The sequence below is a fragment of the Corvus moneduloides genome, chromosome 9 (genome assembly GCF_009650955.1).
Source record: "Corvus moneduloides isolate bCorMon1 chromosome 9, bCorMon1.pri, whole genome shotgun sequence".
In the NCBI taxonomy this organism is placed as follows: domain Eukaryota; kingdom Metazoa; phylum Chordata; class Aves; order Passeriformes; family Corvidae; genus Corvus; species Corvus moneduloides.
Window position 1 is genome coordinate 25,372,055 of NC_045484.1, and position 24,718 is coordinate 25,396,772.

Below are 24,718 nucleotides of genomic sequence, written 5' to 3' on the forward strand. Positions count from 1 at the left end.
GCTCAACAGCACAGCAAGGTTTCCAGCTTAGACTCTGGACACCATGGAAATACCCCATGTCCAGAACCCTAAGGATAAACTCACCCACTTGTCAGTGCTAGATTGCACCAGGCTGGTGCTGAGAGCACTGCACCACTGTGCAACCCAACCCTGACATCTTCAGCCAGTGACAATTCAATCATCAGGTCACCCTTCAGCTCCCTGCTCAGTGTTTGTGCACACAGACCCAGCCTTGAACTGATCCAACTCTGCAAGTCACGCTGGCACCACAACTCAGGTCTTAGTCACACATCTTAAATAGTTCCTGTGCATTCATCCCTCCCACTTTGTGCGGTTTCATTTAGAGATTATTATACAGCGATAGCAGTGCTTCCTCCGTTGTCAGCATTTGACATTTATCCTATAGCTTACTCCACACCTACATAGCCGGCTAAATGTTCTCAGCTGGCTGCCACTCCACGCTCTGCAACGACTGAAAGTTGTCTTGGCAACTCAGACAATCCTACACTGCAGTGCCACCAACAAGAGGGTCTTAAGAGCCAGCCCCAATGCAAGCAGAATGCAAACAGAGAAATCACAAAAACATCCCATTTGCATTATAATTTCATAGTGATCTTAGTAAGCACCTCTAGTACCATGAATATACAACAGTAAAGCCAAGACAAACTAAACTTCCTAAGCTTGAGACTGTAAGGCTGATTCAGACTGGGAGAAGATCCAGACCGGTTAAAAACCCAAAGCCTGCCCACAGCATGGGCACACCTGAACAAGCAGCTGCAGGGGTGTAATTGCCAGTGTGACCTTAGGAAGTCATCTCTGAAGCTGTTACTTTAAGAAAACATCCTTCAACAAAGGGCTATTTTCTTACACTTTGAAAGTCACTTCGAGGAAGACACCTAAGTATAACCACCTTCTTCCTAGCAGGAAACGTTTATTTCAGTTTAAACACTTTTGCTAGTCCCTATTTAGAAGTCTTTTACTGTTTTTAGTCATATATTGACACAGCTGGAATTTGGTTTCCAGGACTTTCCCAAGAAAAAAGCTGATTAAAGTCCACAGAAACCACAGCTCTCACAGGCCAGAATACCTCTGCTGCAATTCATGCTTTACTACTTGCTTAGAAGTCACCAAAAGAAAGCCTTTAAAATATCTTTTTTATATCCTGATTTTTGATTCCCAAACAGAAACCTGTCTCTAACCAGGCAGGCTCTACAGCCACTTCTACCAACCACTAAACTCTGTGTTTTCAACCCCGCATGCTGTGAATTGCACATGCAACCTGCACTCCTGCCTGCCTGCTAACGAGAGCTGTGTGCCCCATGCACCACACTCCAAGTTCCCCCTCTCTGCAGCTCTGGTGCTCTGCATCTTATTTTAAAGATGATGAATGGGATATATAAAAATATATACCTCTATCTAAAGGCTTAACAATGACAGCACTTACGTAATAAGGATCAGGGAAAAAAAAAATAGGCGATTTTCGGGATGCAAGAAGGAAACAAATGTTTTATTGCAAAATCTTTCTCCTTCTAACTGAAGTTTTTTCATAATATCCGAAAGGCTAGCAAGTTCAGATCAGGATGAAGAGGTAGAAGGCTTCCCTTTGCCATCCCTTTTCCTCAAAAATGTGTCTTAGACTACATGCTACTCCAAAAATTACTAAGAAAGTTAAAATAAATTGATTGGTAAAGTGGTCAGCATACATTTGTAAGCAGCAAGTTTTTCTACATGGTCTACCAGAATTTGAAAGAAAACAACACAAGTCTGACAATGACAAGTGGTAATATCGGTACTTTCTGTACTTGACAGAAACCTTGGGCCTTTAAAATTTTTTTTTAACATCAAAAAGCCAAACAAATCTAGAAAAGCTGAAAAGCAGTAATTCTTGACATGTGGTAAGACACAAATCCCATTTCATTCTCCCTACTCTGGTGTCAGTCCCAAGACACTATAAACTGGATCACTGAAATTGAACTGGGATTAAAAATAAAACCTTGGGGGTCTGTGTGCACGTGCTGATGAATCAATGTTTCTGAAGGAATGTGAATATACTCCCTGACTTTGGAGCAACACTAATTCTCAGCAATGTAACATGAAAATGAAGAAATTATCAGGGAGCTAAAAACACCCAAGCATTATCCCTATACAACTTCAGTACTGCTGACCATATTTCCAGCCACAGGAAACTACACAGATCTTGCCCGGCAGACAATTATTTTTTTAAGAAGTTATTGAAATTCTTCTTTTGCAATCCAAGGGCTATATAAAGTCCCCAGAGGGGAGAGTCAGTTATTAATTCTTTAAATCATCCTACCCTCTACTGATAAAAAGAGGGCCAATTAGTGTTTTCAGGTGCAACAAAACAAACTGCAAAGCCCTACAATTGCTGGGGTTCCAGTTCCCCAAGTGGGCAAGGCAAGAGGCTGCACACTTTATTCCAGGAGCTCAAGAGGGACACCATAACCTTTTCCACAACAATCATCACATTTTTCCACAGCTCTGGTCCCTAGAGCCCTGGTGAAATGCTTGCCTCCTCTGGGAAGGGATCTGCTGGGAAATAACATACTAAAATCATAAAGAAGATATTAAGCATTTCTCCATGGATCAGTACTGATTTCACTACTGTCATCTGCCAAAGCTGCCTCCAAGGCTCTTTTGTGACAAAGGGCAATTCGGTGTCACCATGAGGAAGAAGAACCTCCTCACTCCTGCCACAAGAGTGGCTGCAGTGTAGCAGCAGAGCTGAAGGCCTGAGTCTCAAGTAGAATCCATTGACTTCCAGCTCTTCACTGAATTCAACACATTGATGGGAAATTAGGAGACTGACTACTTGACTGCACGTTAGCTCAAGAGGCTGTTCTATATCTGATCTGCAAGTTTAAAATGGCAACAGGCACGCATTTCCCACAGCTGCAATTCATCAGCACAAACCAGCTGTCATCTCATGCAAAGAAATCACAAGTCTCTAAGGTGAAACAGAAATGCAATTAGTTTGCATTAAGTCCAGCCTGCTAGAAGTGCAGTGTAACATAAATTACATGTAATTTGAAACTCTAGGTTTAAGAGATCACTGCAACTGCAGATGAATTCAGGATGTAATTTATTTTCAGAACAATTTCCAGAGATTATTCACATACCCAAACATACCTCATTTATAGCTGGAAAAGTAAGGAAGACTGAAAAAGTCTTTTCAGATCTATTCTTGATTAAAAGTAGCACTTTTTCATACTGTCATCAGACTCTCTAATTTATAACATGCTGAAGATGTCTCCCTTGCTAATTATTCCTAAGTTTTGTATTGATCTTTTTAGAACATGGTTGTTTCTCTGCTGTGAATGAGACTACAAGGAAAAGCAACAGAGTAAGCAACAGTTAATACACTGAGTCTTGGGAAATACAAACCCTGTGAAGGACACAGCCAGCACAGTCAAATTCTACCTTTGTTACCAACAAATGTTCCTTACAAGTAATAATAAGGGATTTTTTTTTTTTGGAAGTGTCCTATAGCTGATATTTTTCCAGGTATGTGATTAAATTTCAAGAACTTGTCTTCAATGTAATTGGGATCTGTTTTCAGTTGTCAGACTGATACAATGAAAATTCATGCCCATATTTAGAGTCAGTATTTTTTTCCAGGGCTTCTTTTCCTCTTTTTTTTTTTCATTTTTTCCCTAAGGTTTCTTTTTTTGGCTTAAGTAAAAAACACATCTTCTTTTTCTTAAAGAAACAAGACAGAATGCAGTAGCTGTCTTCATTTCACTGCTGGTCTCACCACTCCAATTGCTGTCAAGTCTACAAACTAAATTGGTACTTTACACTGTTCAGCCCCATTGCCTACCAACATCTGGCTCGTGCTCCATTCCCATAAATTCCAGCTAACTACTTGCAGATGAAGAAACATCTTTCCATCCAAGGAAAATTTTAGAAAGCTCAGTGGAATCTCCTGCCAACCACATCGTGTTTTCCAGGCTGTGGCAACCTTGCCTATTTAGTTTTATTTAGAAAGTTAACTAGAATGTTTATGGTAAGTAACGACATTTTAATTATGCACAGTGTAACAGTGATGAGCATTCACAATCAGACACTCCGTTTAGGTTGTGGGACACTCCAAGAACCTGGCTCCAAGGGTGTGGGCACACCTTAACACATGCTACAGCACAGGCACATGCTCTCCCAGGTCCAGCTCTGTACGTGAGGGTAACTCAGACCCACATGCAAATTGCATGCACTCGTTCCAGTCCAGGAGAAGAGCCAATATCCAATTGACATGCAAAAATTAAGTTTCCAGATACACAAAGGCAGACGTAAGAATGGCATGCTAAGGGTTGGATGCACAGATTTCAACCAAGTTTCAGTCACCGAGCAAATCTTCAACACACCAGTACCACATTCTAATAGCAAATAAATGTAATCTGTCGAATTTTTGAAGGTATTCCAAAGGTACCATCTTCAATAAAAAGGATGAACTTTTTATTTTGTCTTTTTTCCCATTTATTCCAACATAATGCTTAAATAATTGTTATAAACCCAAACAAAGGAGCAATTGACCCAAGATATTTAAAATTGAAATCCAAATTACACAAACCTGCATTTTGTAACAAGCGTTGATAAACGGGACACTAATATAAAGTTTTTTTAATTACGCTTTAACAATGCATTGTTTTTCAAATAGCACGGCTGTTTAAAGCCACTGCTAGAAGTTCAGGAATATATCACATTCTAATAAGCTACTAGTGGGAAGAGGAGTCAGAAAATGGAAGGTAACACAGTCACATAACAATAAACAAAATCCCTAACTGCAAAGGATAAATTAGTTTTAGCCCAACTATTTGTTCCAGCGCCTTTTCTTTTTTTTTTTTTTTTAACTGTAACATATTGGTATATTTTGCAGATGATGCTTTATTAACTTTTTCAGCATATATTGGAAGGTCAGAGACTCTTTTTAATACAGCTGCTTAAAATGGAACTCTGATTCAGCCATACCAGCACAAAGACCTCTAGTTTTTAAAGAAAACCCCAGACGTACATAGCATACAAATTCGACACGTATTGTACAGCCACGGCAGAAAACCCTTTTAACATTCAATGTCCAGTTTAACAACCACCGTTATTCTTCAAATATGTCTCCATTACTATTGATCACACTTGCAAAATGCATTCAAACTAGTCCCACTTAAGTCCGGCACTTACCACTACCTAGTCTTAGGAGCAGTACATCCTGGAGCCTCCTGTTCAAGTCTCTGAGCTCTTTCATTTCTGACACGAGTGCCCCATACTCCTTTAGCTTCTTTGCCTGTTGCACAAGCTGTCTCCGTGTTCTCTCAAGCTCCTGTTGAATGTGTCTCATTTCTTCCTGTTGCTGCTGGTAACTCCTCAGCAATTCCTCATAGAGAATCCGAGGAACTACAGCATCGTCCATATTGTTCATGCCTTCTGTAGTCTCCATAAAAGCCTCCTCAGGGCTGGAAGTATTACTGAGACTCATCCCGTTCTGTTTTTCAAGGCGAGCAACAACTGCTTCAATGCTTTTGTGTGTACCTTCACTTTGTTTCCTCCCATCTTGTCTCTGCACGTTACAATAAAAAATAAATAAATTAGGAGAGCAGCAAGACAAAATAAAATCAAAATTCTACAGTCTTGGGAACTGTTAATATTCTTGTTTTCCAAAAAACCGAGACAAAGACAGTCTGCAAAAATATTTTGCCTAGCAGATTCTTATGGATATAATATACATCATAACTAACATGCAGTTGTAACTCAGCTAAATGCATGTACAAACTTCTGAGGCAGTTAAGGGCCTTCCTGCATTCGTGCAACACTTACAAAGCAGTGTACATGGGTCACCTGATTCCGTATCATTAATTTCTTTTTTAAAAAGTGGATCTAAATCTCTTTTTCTTTAAAGTTTACCCTTAACATTCAGATTTCTGACAGCAATTGATTTTCTGATAAGCAACAGAAAGAACCAACTGTGTGCTCCATTTATCACCTGTGACGACATCACAGGTGAAAGCACCACAGGCACAAAGCTGTTCTGTGAACTGAGGGCTTGTCCTTCCCACACTTTGGGAGACAAAACCTTCTCTGACTCTCCCTACAGCATGTTCACCCAACTGCCTGATGCAAGTGACTAACGCTATCAGCAAACACTGAAAGGGATTTGAAAACACTGAAGCTGGAGACAGAATGTATCATCCAGCCTCATCTTCCTTATCAACTGATTCCTTCTATATTAGTGCTGCATTGCAGAGGCTTCAGGTCCTGGGAACTCTCAGTGGAATTTTACCTTCAGTCATCCGCACAAACCCTACAAATTAAATCACACCACTTTCCTGGGGCTGGATAGTGGGATTGATATGTGACAGTACAGGTAAAGTCACTAAGTTTTACTGGCCAAATATCAAAAGGCATTTGAATTTCCAAGCAACTCCAAGGAAAGCAAATGCAGCTCACAGATTAGAAGTGAGAAGCTGACACTATCAAATTCCCATACCACGATATCCATGAGTAATGTGGCAGAAAACAAAACTATCTGATGTTACACCTGCGGCATTCATGTTCTAAAAAAATTTTAACAATTAAAAAAACAGCTGGCCCACCACAAGGAAATGTACTAATATCACTCCTGCAGCTGCAAGACACATGAAGCCATAGAGCAATATCTTACTCTGAAGGTTGGCAGACTTTTAAAGAAATAATTTTATATCAAAAAATAAATACATTTCCATAGTGGGTTTCTGGCATTTGAACCAAAAAAGGCAGCTGGGAGTTATAATGGAGTGATACATTCCTGTCAATTCTTCTTGTCAGTCACTGCTGTATTTGGGCAGTCTCAGAGCACCCCCTCCAATTCCAAACAAGCAGTGAACAGTATGTCACAAGTGCCACCAAGAACAGCTGGTACTGTCAGGTACTGGTGACTTTTAAGGCATTCTGGGCCAAAGTGGAAGAGCATTGTTCCACCAATCTCAGATGGCTGTTACACTGTGCAGACAGTATACACAGGAGAACGTTTGATTGCACTTAAGTCAGGTTTTGAAAACCTATACCCCACCCCCACATACAATGTGACCCAATTTCACCAAACACAATGTTTTAAGGGGATCAAAAGCAAGCCTGGAATTCTTAAACTAAGACGTTTGTAATATGCCCCAAGCACCTGCAAAAAAAGATTAAAAAAAGGAAAGGAAGAAAAAAAACAAAACCAGAAAGACTTCAGTACCTTACTGTGTCTAAGCTCCACATCTTCTTCCCCATAATCTGTAACCTCCCCAGCTTCTTCTATGTGATTGAGAGAGAGTTTGGGGATTTTAATTTTCTTCTGCATCACACTGTTCTCAAGGTCAGTTTTGTCCTCTAAAATGCATATTAAAAGTAAGATTTTGTTACATTAATCAGCTTTTTTACTTCCAAATACTACATGACTTAGACAAGACCAGTTACAAAACCCCAGCCTCCCACGATCCAATCCCCTCATAATACCATGATCAAATTAGTCCATGGTGTAAATCCACTGATGCCCACTGGCAGTTCCAGAGTTTCAACCAGGGATCAATCTGCCCCAACACACGAATAAATACTGAAAAATGACAAGCTAAATTCAAGTGATCAAAGGTGTCAGTGAGTGGCTTGTACTATCACCAAAGTAAGAGCTGAAGAGGCTGTAAATCAAACTTCCTGAAAACCATCTGTATTGCTTTAAATTATGTTTACCACTGGTATTTTCATATTCATAATCCACTGCTGCAGTTCAAACTCTGCTTAGGGTTAAAGTGAAAATAAACTTGGTAATTCACCCCGTACTCTAAGCATCATCTGTCAGCAGCACAGATCTATTTGCACACATGGCAGACTCTGCTGTTCTGCAAAGGGCTGGAAAAAGGAATGTTGCTGGAGAGCTTCAAAGTGCATTACACAAAAGTTGCATAAGAACCAAATCCGTAACAAAATTACTGCACAACCCCTATTTCATGAATTAATGGTATTCGTCCTTTTCCTTTAGATACTATTGGCAAAGCTAATAAATATTTATATGAATCTTTGCATCTCATTAAAAAATTGAAGCAAAACATTTTCAAGTCTGTAACATTTTGACATATCTCAAAATTAGGTATTTAAAAATATTAATCTGAAAATACATTGAAAATATTTTAATATTCCTGAAAAGGTAGAGAGGGGTAGTGAACCAAGAGTACAGTCTCCTAAAATGTGCCTGTGACAGGTAAAATTCTTGTAGAACAGACAAGGTCTGAAAAGATTCCCCTGTTCCTGAGAGTGTCAAGGAGAAATGCATTTAAACTGTCAAGCATTGCCTTCGTACACTGAGAGATTATGAACAGGAAAACATTCTGAGTCTTCTTATCCACCTGCAAATTGTATTCTGCAAAGTGTCCCATGAATATTTTTGAAAGTGCCAAGGAGAATGGCCCCTGTGAGTGCTTAGTTGCATTGACTTTTGCTTCCTCAAATTAGCATCTCTCCACAGGACCTCAAAATGGTTTGTGTTGACAGTGTAGGAAAGGGAAACAAAGGTAAATCACTGTTTAATGAGGAGCAAGGCATTCATTAGAAATGAATTACACAGATGAATGCAATTCATTTTGTTACAGATAGAAATGGATCTCTTGTAAGCAAATGGTGATATTACAGCCCAAGGCTATGTAAAAAGAATAGGCAAAGAACATGCAGAGTAAGACATTAGACAACCTGAAATGAAACGCAGATGGTAGCAATAAATACTAAGACAGATGCAAAAAGAAACAGATAAACAACAAAAAACAGCTAGGCTTATTTTAGATCATTCTCCATTCCCCAGAGCATTGTGGATGCTTATCCCAGTCAAACAAAAAGGCAATCCAACCGTTTCAGTTTTGAAAAATAAACCCCTATGTTTTCATTTATTTGGAAAATGTAGATTCATCAGAAAAGTGAGATAAGCAAATTCTAATGCCAAAGAGATGAGAAGAAAATAAGGGAGCCCTTCCCAAAAAAACCCAAATAACACAAACTTCCAGACTAAAGGATAGACTGATGGGTATTGGTATTTTCTTGGAATTTAAGAATAAATGAATCCATATTGAATGGGGCAAAAAAAGAAAACCACCAACTTTTTCTGTGTTCATGTATTTCAGGGTATTGGCTAGATTGAGGAATCCTTTGCTAAAATATGTTCTTTCAATTCCTTGGAGGAAGAGCAGCACATGGATACTGCAGAGCCAACTGCTCCAGACTGCTTTGCCAAAGCACCTTCCACAGGACATGCAGATGACCTCCTCTATTTGAAGAATTCAGATCAGTTTCTATCCTCTGAAATAACCCTTGGCTTCACAACCAGATGGACACAATCCATTACTTGACAGAGTTAACAAAGTTGTCTGCTGACAGCTCGCTGAGGTCACCAGAAGCCAGAACCCCACACTGAGTAGACAGGGACATGAGCCATCCTTCCCATGGCGGGGAAAAGTGACTCTTGGAGCAACCACAGACAGGGGTCACAGAGGAGTACGTGCCTGTGCAGACTACAGAAGTCAGCGAATACTTTCCAGTGAATAAACCAACATTCAAACAAAAACTATTTAGAAGAACAGTAATATTTATCTTTGATTTTGGCTTTTAAAGTCAATTCATAAAGGTTAATAACACATTCTATGCACTTAACACTGAAAATGAAAGAAAATACTTAGTTTGGGGTCAAAGAAAACAAATGCGAATTTTCTGAATTCTTCATTCTCTTCACTCTCCACTCAATTCCAGTTTGCCTATGAAATCTATGTTTGCAAAATTTCACTGGTTTTGAAGTTTGTTTATACATCTCCTTACAAATGCTTAGTTTGTACATTGCTGGCATGTAACTATCAACACAGTTTTCTTTCTGTTCATTTGACTTTTTGGTTTTACTGCTTAGCTATACATGAACCAGTAAGCTGAAAAAAGGAACTCTTTTCTCCACACACAAAATTTGAAGAAACAATGAGTTTATGTAAGTTAAAGCTCAGGAACTTTAAATGTAATCAGTAAGCAAATAAATGTTCCTCTGCCTTCCAACAACAATACATACAATATTTTTTTACATATGCTCTGGTCTTTGAAAGCTTATTTCTACCTAACACAATCCATTCAGTGTGTTGAATATGAAAAGGCCTTTTGTTCTTTTTTTTTTTTAAGTGCATTTCTAACCTCTGTTGTCTTCTGCATTAGCTGCAGACAGAGCCAGAAAAATCTCATTCTGAATTTGAGATTAATGCTGGAGTTCTGGCTCTTGTTCTGTTAATATTAATGGAATTTGGGAAGGGGTGGGAGGGAGAGAGTGGAGACATGGGGGAAGGGTAGGAGAAACATGAACATGCATTTATAAGCAGTTCTCCTTAGGACTCTCTGTCTGCTGTTGTGCCATCAAACAAAAGACAGGTACGAAATAAAAATCCAGCAAAAAACAACACACCTGTGATTTTGAGCCAGAAGAAAACCAGGATAGGAACCAAATATATGGACAAGCTGCAATTCAGTGCCTGGGGCTACAGAAGAGAGAGAAGGGCAGCCTAAAAGCATTGTAGCTCAGAGCCTCATTTTGAAATGACTCAAATCACTTATCTGGACTTTGTTCCCAGCCATTTAAACCTTGCTAGAAGTTAAAAATTACACCTTCCCCTAGGTGGCTATGATCAGCTTGTTATAAAGTTGTGTCTATGGTTTTCCTTAGATATGCAATGAGTTCAGTGATATCAATTACTGAGAACTAGCACTTAACATACTTAATTAGGTACTTGTAACAAAATATGCAGGGTGGATGCTCGATACAAGAATGGATTCCCTCTGTTCTTTAGGAAGGGACATTCTGAAAGACACACGTATATTAGGAAAAATTGCTTTTGTTCACAGAGAACCTGGTATTCTGTGATTCAAGATAAAGAGAAAAGCATGCTGGAAATAACTGTACTCCAAGAAAAGGTCAGACTTGGAGAGATCTTGGCAGTCAACTCCTCACCATAGTGAAGCGCAGGCCTCAAGAGCCAGGGCACGTGACAGCGTCTCTCCCCATCCAGGCTTCTCCCAAAGCTGAACAGGCCGTCAGAAAAAAGTGCCTGGGGAGATTTTTGGCCTCAGCAGTGCTCAAAGAAAGAAAAGCCAAAAAAGCAACCCTGCATTAGAGAATCTATCAACTAGCAAATGATAAACTGATCCTGGAATGCTTTCTTCAATGAGGCCCTCATTTCAGTGTCAGGATAGGTGGATCCAGACCAATAGGTAACAGCTTCAAGTCTAGAGGGGCAGGGAACTGAGGCAGAGAAAGCAACTTCAACAGGGCAGGGATTTGGTTAAATCCAAGGAGAAATATGTTAGTGCTCTAAAACTGAAAACCCTATTGTGGGATGTAAAATAAAACTATGAAAATCTTAAAGTCTCCTTAAAGCACTCCTTACTTTCTAATTTAGAAATAAGGACTGAACAAACTAATCCCTTCAAAAAAGAGTTCAAATGCTGCTTTTTTTTTCCATCTTTGGAATAAAAGCTGGAAAAATAAAGGAAGAGAGATCTGCACTCCAAATGGATGAGGGATGGCAGGTCTGGTATCAGTCCAAAGAAGGGGCTTGGCAATGCTATAAATCTTACAGTAATAAAATGAAAGAACCTTGAACAGAATTCGTCCTTCCCCTAAGCCTTCAAAAAAATTCCACTCCTTGTGAAAAATGATATGCTGACAGATGAAAAAACTTACCATCAGCCTTCCCATTTCCAGGCATGTACCCAGCACATATGGACAACACCTGCACAAGATTCCCCACACACTGCTGCACTGAACTGGTTTGCTACTGATTCAGTCAGGTTGCTCCTACAGAGGAGCTAAGTTCACCTGCCTTTGCAGGCTGTGCACTGGTTGCAGGTCAGAAAAAGTAAAAGATGCAAAAGAACCAAAGCACAGATCCCATAACCAAAGGTGTATGTAGTGTTTTAAAGCAAACACACCAAGCACAACAGGGCATGGATTCCTAAGTGCCACTTACACACAAATAAACAATATTCAATACTGCTGTGACTGAGAAGGAAAACAGCATGATAATAATAATAATAATAAAAAAACCCCACCTAGCTTATTTGAAGCTGGGAAAAAAAAAGAAATATAAATTACTTTCTTACTTAATTTAATGCACACATTAAAGGAGGACTTGAACAGGAAGAAGATTTCAGAAAATGTAATGATCCTGCAGGCTCAGAAGATATTCAGGATACAAAGCAAAAAGAAGTGTGCCTCATATAAAACATGTCTGATCTAGGAGTACACTGAGATTACAACCACTACCAAAGAAGAAACTGAGAATGACAGTAACAAACACAGGGCAACAGACAGCAGTGGAAATGCAGCAGTCATTTGAAGAGGACAGGTGCCACCAAACTCAATGCAGCTAAAAAAGGGAGGAATGTGCAAAAGAGGGGTCAAGCAGGTGCTGGCACAGTCAATTCAGGATTTGGATAGTAAAATTTACTATACTGTTTTGCTTTTTTTTTTTTTTTTTAAGACTAGAAGAGAGCTTTGTTGGAAGGACAGAGAAAAAGATTCCATAAATAAACACTGGGCACAGTGAAAGCACTTCAGAAGTATATTTAGTTGGACAGAAAGGTAGAGATGAGTGTAAGCAACAAAGCAGATGAGGAGCATGTAAGAGACAGCCAGATTTTGGGTTGGGAATGATAAACGAGATTATTCCTCCTCTTGACTCCAAATTCAAGATAAATGGACAAAAATTGTAGGAAAATATGTTGGGACATCCTAAGCATAAGCTGAAAAAGATTTCTGCTAAGGGTGTCAGAAAGGGAAGCTGACAAAAAAATGTAAGTGAGAAAAGTTAGCAATAAAAAGGCAGAGCTGAGAGATGCCATAATCTGGGCTTGTATCACTCCCAAAAACTGAAGAACTAAGCAGTTCTGCAGCACTTTGCCAGAAAGAGAAAATGACAGCAACACACAAATAAGTGACTGGAAGGTTGTCTTCAGAGCATAAAGAAGAGTGAGCAAAGAAGTCAGGGAAGAACAACACATCAAGCAGCAGTGTGACAGGCAGGGCCGATAAGCACAGGAAGGTGAAGACATGCACTTGAGGAACTGGCCCAAAAGCCTGCTAAATCTTGTGAAGTGAATTTCAATAAAGTCTAAAGAATTGGAAACAGAGTGAAAATAATTCTTAATCAAACTGGGGAAAAGCAAGATAGAAAGGTCCTAAACCACTGCTTGACAGGTTTAGAGATGATGGGTAAGAAGGATGATGTGCCAGGAGCCTGAACCAAGAGTGCTCACTGATGATGGAGAGAAAGCCACACCTGCTTTGTACAAAGGCACTAAAGAAGGGAGAGAAAGATTAAGGAGCCAAAATCCTACAGAAGCAGAGCACAGATTACATAAACCTCTTAAATTCTCTCTGAAGTCCTAGATCAAGACTGGCTCTTGCCCATTAATATTTAATACAAGTAAATGCACAGAGCATGGACTTGCTGCTGCTCTCACAAAACCCAAAACAAACTAAAACTAAAAAAAACCTATCATGCCAGCTACTGAAGCAAATAATGTTGAGGTGTCAATGAGATACCCAGTTTAATTCTGGTAGGAGTGAGAGCTATTGATATGGCCACCTATTTGTAGTCAAATTTCTAGTGCACATGAAGAAACTCAAGTATTTTCTAACATTCTCCTTTTTCATGTGCTCACTCATCAGCAGATTGTTCAGATCTACAGTCTTGAGTATCAGCCCAGATATGTCAGACCTGTGCTGCAAGAAAAACTTACATGTATTTTCTTCCTTAATTTCCATTATTAATATGAAATCTATTTTTCAGTTCAGAAGTGAACACAAAGTCTCATCAAAAATAATTAACCAAAGGCAACATGACTCAAACTAATACAACTAAAAACAGTCGTCATTCTTTGTCAGCAAAACTCTGCCTTTCATTTAACTTTTAGTGGTACTAGAACTTGGCTGCAGCACAAACAGATGGAGCTGGACAATCAAGTTAAGAAAAGACTATGCTGAGAAACAGGAAATCATGCTCTCTACAAGACTGAGGACAGTTTTAATCTTGGATCCAATATTTACTTAAATACTGACCTTGAATAATTCAAACTTTTCATCTTACTGTCCCCATCTAGCCCACTGAAGTGTTGTACGGATTGTTAGTATTTGTACAATACTCTGCACATGTCAAACACAAAGGATTACAGCTCTTACGGAACAACTCTCTTAATCCTTTCTGAAACAAGTACACTAGTACAGCATTACCATTAAATTAAAAAGAAACCCTGAAAACAAGCAGGATGTGAAAATGCCATCCTTTACCATCCTTTAAATCTTTCTTCTGCACCTACACATGAAACCTAACTATGGAAATTACTTTTCAAAAACTGGAACATGATAAATACTTCACAAAAAATCTTTTATAGCAAATGCTATATATTTCTTCAGAAGTTCAAAAGTTCATTCAAAGAGATCATCAGTCTCAATGACAGCTACAATTCATCAATCTGGCTGCCCTCACCAGTCCATCTGTATTAGACTGTACAATTATATTAGGACCAAACCCTGTGATGATTTCATGATCACACAGGCCACAAAGCCACAGAGATGCTGCCCACAAGCTGTCCAGCAGATAAAGCAGAAGCCTACAGAGATCACCCAAGGAAGCCTCCACAAGTATTTCTGCCCAAGGAATAAGCTTACTATGGAAATAGTGGGTAGATTTATGCATTTTTTCAGTTTACATACAAAAATTACAATGTGGTTCAGCCTCTACTATTTCTAAAGGAATTCTTTAAAAACGCATATAATTGACTGACTGGCACTTACACAATAGACTGGAAAAAAAATGTTTTACTGTTAAATTATGAAAACAAAAACATTAACTTACATTTTTCTCCTTTTTCACTCCCCTGCAAATTTTAGCATATTTTAATTAGTTTTAGTTACCATAGCTACCATAACCATATTATCTTTGAAGACAATTTTGTTAAAATTCTGAAGTTCATGTTTTTACTGTACGCTAGCTAAGCTTATACAACATTTACAAGCATAACTAGTGTTAAGTGGTGCAACATAACGTACTAAGACCAAGAAAAAAAATAGTGTAAGTCACCTGTATGTCTTTATGTTATAAAAATAAATTAGATGATGACTTCTGACTGTTAAGGTGAAGCAAAAAGCAAATGTGACTGAGGAACAAGCAGGTCAGTTGAGAAGGGTTAAAGACAAACAAACAAACAAACAATGTACATTCAGAATAAGCAGGGTAATACAGGAAAGGAAGAAATTAAATGTAAGTGCAACATCTTCTTCCACAGAAAAATCCCAGCTTTTATATTAATTTTTACTGGCATTTTAGCCTGCTGATGACATCACCACTCTCATAAGGGTTACTCCAAACCACTACTTAGCAGCTACAGTTTTAAAAGTTCCAAAATCTTTTTGCTGCTGCCATTTAAGCTTTGTGTCAATGTGGCATACTAAGACTCCAACACTAAACAAACAGAAACTACACCCAAAAGACCCCACAAAATTGTGCCTTTGTACAAGTCCTTCATATCTCACGTATGCTCCTACACTAGGATTTAGAAGAAGGGAAAAAAAACTCCACCCTTCATCTTACATGAGTTAAAAATAAACCAGAAATGGATCAAATACAAAATGAGTGTGAAATCTAGCTTTAAATATTTTTCATGAATACTGCCACACTTGTGTTCAGGACTATATTTAGGAGTGTGAAGTAGTTAGTTACTCTGTTATACAAAATGATTTGCTGAACCTCTGCCTACAGCCAGCTCTTTTACCTGCTGAGAAGGTAACACAGCAGTAGCACATCAGCTAAGTATGTGACAAAGTAGGCCATGCACGTCAAATATCACAGTAAAAATTTAAAAAAAAAAAAAAAAAAAAAAAAAAAAAAAAAAAAGCTATTATGAGCAAGGTTACTTCAGCACTGCCTAAACTGCTGAGCTTAGCTCCTGTCAACAACTGGAGTGGGCCCTTGGCATGGCAAGACCTGATGCACAGGCACAGGAGGTGACACCACCATTAGGGACAGCTGGACTTGCTGCTCAAGGGCAGTGACACCAAAGCTCTTCCCAAGTACTCCCAAAGCAGCCCAGGAAAAATCAAATACATTAAAAAGAGCCTGTGAGGAACCACTACCAGGACTGGGAGGTTTCCCACAGCCTCTTCCTGGCACTTCTTTACTCAGGGCAACCCTTGGGATCACCTGAGATGCAGCTGCAGGTGCTTTGACTTCTTTCCTGGTGCCATTTCTGCCCAGGTCCCTGTTGCACACCATCCAACTTATGCTGATAAGGGACAGACCCAGAGATTCCTGGGAACAAAAAGTCAGCTGTCCCTCCTACCACAATGGTTCATTCACCCTACTGACTGCCCTGGGAAAGGAAATGGGACACATGGAGTGAGCAGGAACATGGGAGGGAACATGGGAGGGAGCATGGGTACAATGGCCACGGCTATGACCTGCTTTATGTACTCCAACTCCCCAAGCTGTTGGAATGATGCAAGGAGAAAATCCATGGAGAAGCCCAAGATTACAGAAATACCAATAAAAGCTTGGACTTAAATATTATGCATCAAGACAACTTCCTGACCTGAATTTTGTAAATTCTTGATATAATCAAAAATCTTGTATTGCACATTTTTCATCTATTCCAGAATTTGACAAAGGGTCTTTCCTCCATGAATGATCCATAGCAAAGAAGCTTGGATACGCAGTAAGAAGCTGAAACATTCTTAACCTTACTCAAAACTCAGTCCTAGAAACACTTAATTTAAATTTTTTCTATGAATAGAGATTTTACATCCTTCTGAAATACACAATAACTTATCTCACCGTGAGCTGCACAGGCTCTTAAAACTAAAAAAAACCCAAATCACCTAACCTACTCCAATAAAAAGTGGAGCATAACATTTTATAAAGGGGCAAGAAATTATAGGGATGCACACAGGTATTGACACATTTGCTGTGGCAGCTAAGGAATTGCTGATGAGAATCTGATGGAGATATGTTTGCTATGACAGTGTGCGTGGGAAATGTTGAGGGCAGCAGCTAGAGAGCACAATTATTTACTGTAGTCAGGAAAGAACACCTCCTAGGAGAAGAGAGTCATTATCAACTTGTTAACAAACATAGCCTGAAGTAGGGAACTTTTAGAAGTCCCTGAAACTCAGTTCATTCCACCTAATATTCATCACTTTGAAAAGAAAGAAAAAGCTCCAGTGGAGTCATCTAAAGGCCATGCTCCTATAAGGTGCATATGCTCACAGACAACATTCTGCCAGTGACTATTGGACAAGTGTGGAAAAGCTGCAAGTGGCATAAGTGTGCAAAGAAGAGGGACCAGAAAAAACAGCTTTGGAGAATTTTGAGGAGAGGATAGAAAAGAAGAAAAAGGAAGGGTGTGGATGATCAGAAAGACAGACTCAAACTCTTCCTGGAAAGCTGCCTGCTATTTTTATATTCTCAACAAGACAGACCAGCTAACGTCACCTCAAGAAACTGCTCTGTAGTCAAACTCCAGTCTGCTGACTTCTATTTTCCATTCAAGAGGCAAGTAAAATTATTCCTTTATTACTACATAGCATCAGCTGCTGGTACCCAAACAGTGAACTTGTTAAGGCACAAGACATTCACTTTCATGTGCCTTCTGTGGCTGGAAGGTCTAGAACTGAGTCAGGTCAACCTAGTCTTTGGCTAACTTTTGAAAAAGTGGAAGGTTCCCAGGCCAGCACATCCCAGCAGTCTCAGCAGTTCCCAGCCATGCACACAGGGACACAAGGGAAGGCACAGCTGCTCAGAGTTCATCTACCACTCTTTTCTAACACTATCACATACTACTCACCACAGAATAAAAGACAACAGCATTTATGTCCACAACACACCAAGTCTCTCACAGTTACTTGATGCTCTGAGCATGTCCCAACACACTTCCCTCTTTTATTTTTCCTTTTTAAACTCAGGATGCCTTTTCAGCAGCTCTCTCTGCTCTGCAGCAACAATATCCCTCACAACTGCATTGCCTTCCAACCATCCAACCTCACCACAAAGGATCAAAGAATTGCTTCTAGACTCTCTCAAAGGAGGACAATTGTTTTATGAACTCTTGACACAACCAATGCTCCAATAAAGCTATGTATTATCGGCATAAACCTGTACTTAGGCCTGTGTGAATTCCTAAATTACAAGGGTAGAAGGTTGAAAGGTATCTAAATTTCTTCAGACATAATAGGAAAGAAAAACTATTTTCAAAAGAAAAAAAAAAGGACATTAATATGGGTCTTGTATCTGTGTTCTTTCTCTTCTTTTTTTTTTAAGTTGCTAGAAAGGAAAAACAAATGGATCTGCTTCTCAAACTATGATTAATTTCCACTGCATGGAGAGTGTTTGATCATGAAAATATATATAAAAAGCTAGAACTTTTCTTACTTGAGCAGCCTTGGTAAGTGGAAGAAAATTGGTCACCATTCAAACTGTAAAAGAACAGGCTTAAAAAAGCCATTTTTCCTTTTTATTCCTTCTTCGTTGTTTGTTTAATTTAATATCTGTAGCCTAAATTTGATCCTGAAACCTGTTCCTAACAGAGAATTCTTGGACCAAGGCAGTAAATCTTTAGTCATTGATGTATGATTTGTGCAGTTAAGGGTTCCTTCCGAAAAATTCAAAATCAACTATGTATATTTTAAATATAAAAGCAACTTTATACACATTATTTACCTTATTACTAAGATAGGCTGGAAACCTTTAGAATTAAAAGTTCCGTACTGGTATGTGAAACGTTATTGCAGACTTGTGAAATTATTTTTAACTAAATAAGCAATTTGTATAACATAACACTTGCAACGTTTGCCATAAAAACTTATCTTAATCTGAGTTGGTCACTATAAAGCAAAAATTGTGCTATGATGTCTTCATGCAAGACCAAGTTTTTTCTCCAAAGTTTTTTAACCACAATAAAAACAAACACCAATATTAACATTTTGGGGAGAAATGACAACTTTAGAAGTAAGCAACCCTTTGTATACAACTTCTGTTGAATTCATCTAAGGTATTTTTACATGGTGCAGCATGGAAAGAAGCACAGAAGGATTCATTTGGTGTTCAGGTGAGAAGTTTTCCAAGCATGCAAAACACAGATCTAGTCAGAATATTGAGATGTGACAGCTGTAATAAAGATAGCTGTGTGTTTCCTTGTGTTCCTGGCTCAACAGGAGAGCTTCCTGCAGAAATTGGAATCTCTGGAGAGCAATTAGAGCAAATCACTAATACAGGTAACAAGTCCTGTTCTCTGGAGGAAACAGCATATATTGGTTTGTTCTGGTTCAAGAGACACGAAACAAAGAGAAACTGTACAGAAGAATTCAGGAGAGCACGTCTTGGGTAGACACAGGCTCTGTCTGGAACAAGGGAATTGGCAGAAAGAAGCACTTCCTGCTGGAAAACTGAGGCAACCTGGTTCAACATGTGACCCAAGTGTCTATTTCTAAATATCTCTCTGAAGAACTTCAGCTGTGTTGAGATGGACACGAGGAACTGAAAGGGCACTGCTGCTGCAGTTCCCCACTGGGACAGAGGAAGGTGGAGTCCAATGGGATGCCGCCTTTGGGAAGAGGCCATGCAAACCCTGGATGCTGAGATCGTTGTCTTCCATGGATCTGACAGGAAACCTGCAAGAAACACTTCACATGCACTCCTCTGCCACACACAGGACAGACAAAACGTGGGCTGGCACAGCACAACAAAAACTTAGCAGGAGACTCCACTCCTCTGCTGGACTGCCTAACTGTTAAGTTCTCCCGAACTTCTGGAGTTGCAAATACTCAGAAACTGGAAAAGCGTTACAGAGAAACTCATGTTTGGCTGTTCCTTGTTCTTTTGGGGTATCAGTTTATGGCCAATACTAGAAACAGGATAATGGCAAAAGTGATTGGCTGAGCCAGGGACAAACTGGACCACCACCAGGCTAAACTGGCTTAGGAACTGTTAACTTTCAAAAGTAAAATTAGAAAAATAACAGTTTTGCATGACTTTAACACCAAGTTATTCTATTTAGATATCAGAATTCAGCACTGCCTTCCAAGAGCTCAATACTAAACAAAAGAGTTTTTAAGCCCATTCCATATTCGAGGAAACAGACATAACCAGTACTTCTCCCAAAGTGGAAAAGTCAGGATGAGAACCCAGTGTCCTCTTTGCTACCCAGGCTGACATTTCAAATGGTCATTGCTGTCCTTCAAAAGCCCATTGGGCAAATCCACACTAACCAGCAATTTGCTCCAACCACCGAACTTCCTTTCCATGTCAACTATGACTATGGCAGCAAGAAAACTACGCAAAGTCTTCAAGGAAACACTCCGCCAAAGAGTCACTGTCTAGGGACAATGTAACAACAGTACTATCTCACAAGGGCTGAACTCCTTCGAATGGCCAAAATAGGGGGTTCTTTCTTTAGTGTACGCTTTAATTGGTCCGCTTAGCGTGGAAACATTTGTTATCTTTAAACATGAAATAAACCAAATGCAGCAAGCCCACGCTTAACAAGAGCAGTACCTGGAGGTCTGGTTTCCACTACTGCCTTCCAATTTATGAAGTCACTTAAACTAACAAAGCGGACACAAAACAGCACCCCTCAAATTTGGCAAGAACTGCAAAGGTACACAAATGACTCCGTGCACTATAAATAAGCCGTGGACGAAAATCTCAACTTTTTTTCCTTTTTTTTTTTTTTTTTTTTTTTTTTTTTTTTTTTTTTGTTATGTTTCCACGGTCCCCTTCCCGGTTATCACGGAGGGCATCACGGGGCTCGCGGTTATTTTGGAAATCGACCCTTGGGCCCCCTCCCCGGGCCCGGGGCCGCTCGGAGCTGCCCCTCCCCACCCTCGGCCCCGCGCCCCCCCCCCCCCGAGCCGCCCCCTCCCCTCCCACCCTCCCTCAGCGGGGAGGGGGCGGCATCGGGCCCCCCCCCCAGCCCTGCGGCCCGGCCCGCCCTCACCTGCCAGCGCCAGGATCTGGGCCTTGTGCAGCAGCAGGCGGTCGCCCCACTCGCCGGGGCTCTCGTCGTCCTCGTCCGCCGCCTCCTCGGGGTTGCGGTACACGGTGTAGACCTTCTGGTTGTCGAAGTCCTGCTGGGAGGTGGGGCTGAAGTCCCGCACGCGGGACACGGGCAGCGCGTAGCACACGTTGTCCTCCAGGAACCGCACGAACGCGTACATGGTGCGGGGCGGCCGCGCGGCTCCGCGCCCGCCGCCGTATTGTTCCTGCGGCCGCCTCTGCGCTCGGCTGAGCGGGCCTGGCCGCGCCGCCCGCCGGGCCCCAGACGGCGCCGGCCAGGCGCGAGCAATCCAGCGCGGAGCGACGCGAGCGGGGCGGGCCCGGGCGGGGGGAGCGGGAGCGGCCGCGGCCCCGGCCCCGCTCGGTGCCCGGCGCAGCCACCGCCCCGCACGGCCCCGCACGGATCCGCACCGCCCCGCAGGGCACACAGCCCGCACGGCCCCGCAGGGCACACAGCCCGCACGGCCCCGCACGGATCCGCACCGCCCCGCAGGGCACACAGCCCGCACGGCCCCGCACGGATCCGCACCGCCCCGCAGGGCACACAGCCCGCACTGCCTCGGCACCTGTGCCCGCGGGACGGGTCCCGGCTCCTCGATCCCGACCCTCGGCCTTGCTCAAGCTCGGCCCCAGGAAAGGCTTCGGGAAGCTCTTTTTGCCCCCAGGTTGAGAACACCGTACACGTGTGCCGCAGAAATAGGTTTTGTTCCAGAGAATCGTGGAGTGGCTTGTGTTGGAAGAGACCTTAAAGATCATCGTGTTCCAGCCCTGCTGCCATGGGCAGGGACACCTTCCACTGGACCAGGTTCCTCCAAGCTCCATCCAAGCTGTCCTTGAACAGTTCCAGGAATGGGGAATGCATGACTTCCCTGGACAAACCTGTACCAGGGCCTCACCACCCTGACCACCCTAAGGAATTTTTTTCTAATATCCAGTCTAAAGCTACTCTTTAAACCTGAAGCTGTTTCCCTTTGTCCTGTCACTACATGCTCTTGTAATAGTCTCTCCCCATCTTTTCTTTTAAGTTCCTTTCAGGTGCTGCAAGGCCACAATTAGGTTACCCTTAAGACTTTTTCAGGCTGAACAATCCCAATTCTCTCAGTCTTTCCTCATTGGAGGGGTGCTCCATCCCTCTGTTCAACTTGGTGGTCACCTTTAGAGGGGAAGCAAGAGGAGTGACACACAGTGAGATTTGTTCCGAGGGCCAGGACAGGGCCAGCGAGTGCAGGGAAAAGCGGCAGCAGGAGGGACCTGAGCCAGGAGAGCAGATCCTTCCTGGCCAGACAACACAACACAGAACCCCACACTCATCTGCCATTTGGCAACAGGACTTGAGCATCAGTTTTTACCTGAAGGTCCTCCTGGTAATGCAGAACCACCTGCACTCCATCATTCCGTGCCCTAGGGATTGCTGGAAGAGCACAAAGCTCCCTCATCCTCCCCCAAAAGAGCACAGAGAGCTGAAAAATGCTGTGCAGGTGTGTCAGAACAAGGGTTAGAGACGGCACAAATTTTAGCACAAATTCCCAAGCTTTTGCAGACTCTTAGATACCAAATATGGATGTTTTGAGCTTCATGTATGAAAAGCGTAACGTGGCAACATTGCTTATGGTTCAGAGCAAACTCTTACTGCTGTTTCTAGTCCTGAGGTCTGCTTTACCCAACCAGACTTAAGAACAGAACAATCATATGTGGAGAACTGTTTAAAGTAAAAATAAAAATTTAAAAAAAAAAAAAAATCACAGAATGAGTACGAGAGAGGGGCATCACCAGTTTTTTGTTTGCGAAAAACCAACACAAAATGAAACCAAAACACATTGTCTTTTCTGTTTTTCATATCCCTAGGCGTTTGTAGTACTATCTGTGTCCATTGCACTGGGTAAAACCGCACTGTACTTGTTTTTCCTGGTTATCTTTTATAGACTTCCTCATACATGGGGACAGACCACAAGCTGGAAAACATGAAATTCAGTTTTGACCGAGCACTGGCACAGGTTCCCAGAGAGCTTGTAGGGTTTTCATCCTTGGAGATAACTCAAAAGCATCTGGATATGGTCCTGGGCAGCCCCTTGAGCAGGGGCTGTATAAGGTGAGCTCCTGAGGCCTCTTCCAACCTCAGCCATTCTGTGAAAGGGCCACAAACATTTGGTTGTGCCCAGCAGAAATGTGTCTTAAACAGCACATGAAAACATAAGGAATCCATACAGGTGTAGTTAAGCCAATGTAAGTATTTCAGCAACAAGCGGTAAACTTCCCATACAGTAATGGCAGCTTTATTATTTTAGCAATTACAGAGTTTTGCAAATACTTCCGTTTAAGATGGGGGATTTAAATGGCAGTACTTTATGTTAACAATAAAGTATTGCCAGACTGGTGTGTAATTACAGGCAAATATAAGTCTGCTACAAAGTATGGATGACAAATGTATTCTAGTAGCGCGTCTGCAAGGGAAATGAAATTCCAGCAAGGACTGTGTTCCTGATCAAACAATAACAGCTGCTGTAGCACTGCTGTCTCCTCTACCTCATGTTTCAGTGGGGTACAGGGAGCTGCAGAGAGACAACAGGACAGGCTGATTGCTGGAATTACTCCATGGACACTGGTAAAATTATGCGAAGGACAGTTTTGTCCTGCTAAATTCAGTGGGCAGTGAGGGATTGGGTACACTGCCTCCTGCCAGGATTGCATTCCCTCCACAGCTGAATTCTATTAGTGGGGTGCAAGGCTGCTGTCAAGAGAAAGGGACTCGGAAAAAGGGTAAAAGTGGAAATAATGGGAAACAAAGAGAAGCTCAGGACTCAAAAATTAGGTTGAGTTGGAAGGGGAGAGATCTCTTTGAGTACCAAGGAGGCCTGGGTAATTTGTCCCAATGAAAGAAAACCAAAAGATTTCATGTGAAGGCAGCTAGCACCATAGTGAGTTTTTTGGCTGGTTGGTTGGTTGGCGTTTTTTCAGGGAAAAGAAACACTCTAAACTGGTATTTGCAATATTTTACATTTGAATGTTCAATTACAGCAAAGACTGTAAAGGTCTTTGTATCAAAAGCAAAAAAATAGAAGGTCTCAAATCTTTTAGGCAGGCTGTTTCACAGTTCACCACTGAAGGACGTTTTTGGGAACAGATAAGGGTGAGGATGATAAATGCATGTTTACTCTTGGTCCCTTGCATACACATTGAGCCAGAAGGCATTATAATGCTAAAGAATTAATAATGATCCCATACATTTCTCCTCTGCCTACAAGGAACAGTGTTAATTTCTGGCTTTAAAATCTGTATATAATCTGCACTGGTTAGCTGTGAAGCTGAGGAAAAAAACCATTAAAGCACCAAATGAAACACAAGTCACTTGTCACTCCTGTCTTTTGGACCTTTCCCGTTTCTACTAATGGTTAGCCAGCTGCTTTAACATGGAGTTGAGCTTGAGGTTTAAAGGTGCAGAGCTGTTTTAAAGGTGTGGATTTTTAAACTCATTGTTAAGGGAATTACTGGAACCTCACTGGATTTAAATCCTCGAGCCAGTCCAGCCTTTTAGAAACAGCACAGCGCTGCTGAGAAGTAAATTGTTGTACTTTCAAAATGCAAATGAAGCCTCAGCTTAGAAAGTAATATTATCACTCCAAGACTGGAGAAACCACAAA

The 24,718-nt window shown here is 41.2% G+C and overlaps 1 protein-coding gene across 7 annotated transcripts in view; it reads right to left on the reverse strand.

Moving 5' to 3' along the window:
- The window catches only part of BEND5 (BEN domain containing 5), an 885,907-nt gene that overhangs the window by 333,497 nt on the left and 527,692 nt on the right, over positions 1-24,718 (reverse strand). For 3 of the 7 annotated variants that reach the window (XM_032118192.1, XM_032118191.1, XM_032118195.1), the window contains exons 7-8: positions 7,223-7,356; positions 5,191-5,566 (exon numbers count right to left, since the gene is read on the reverse strand). The exons of 1 other annotated variant lie outside the window; for it this stretch is intronic. In XM_032118192.1, coding sequence (XP_031974083.1) covers positions 5,191-5,566; positions 7,223-7,356 — 510 coding nt within the window. Of the gene's footprint in view, positions 1-5,190; positions 5,567-7,222; positions 7,357-10,441; positions 14,870-21,021; positions 21,318-24,718 lie in introns of those variants that run through there. 3 more of the 7 variants (XM_032118196.1, XM_032118197.1, XM_032118193.1) reach the window with 3 other exon arrangements.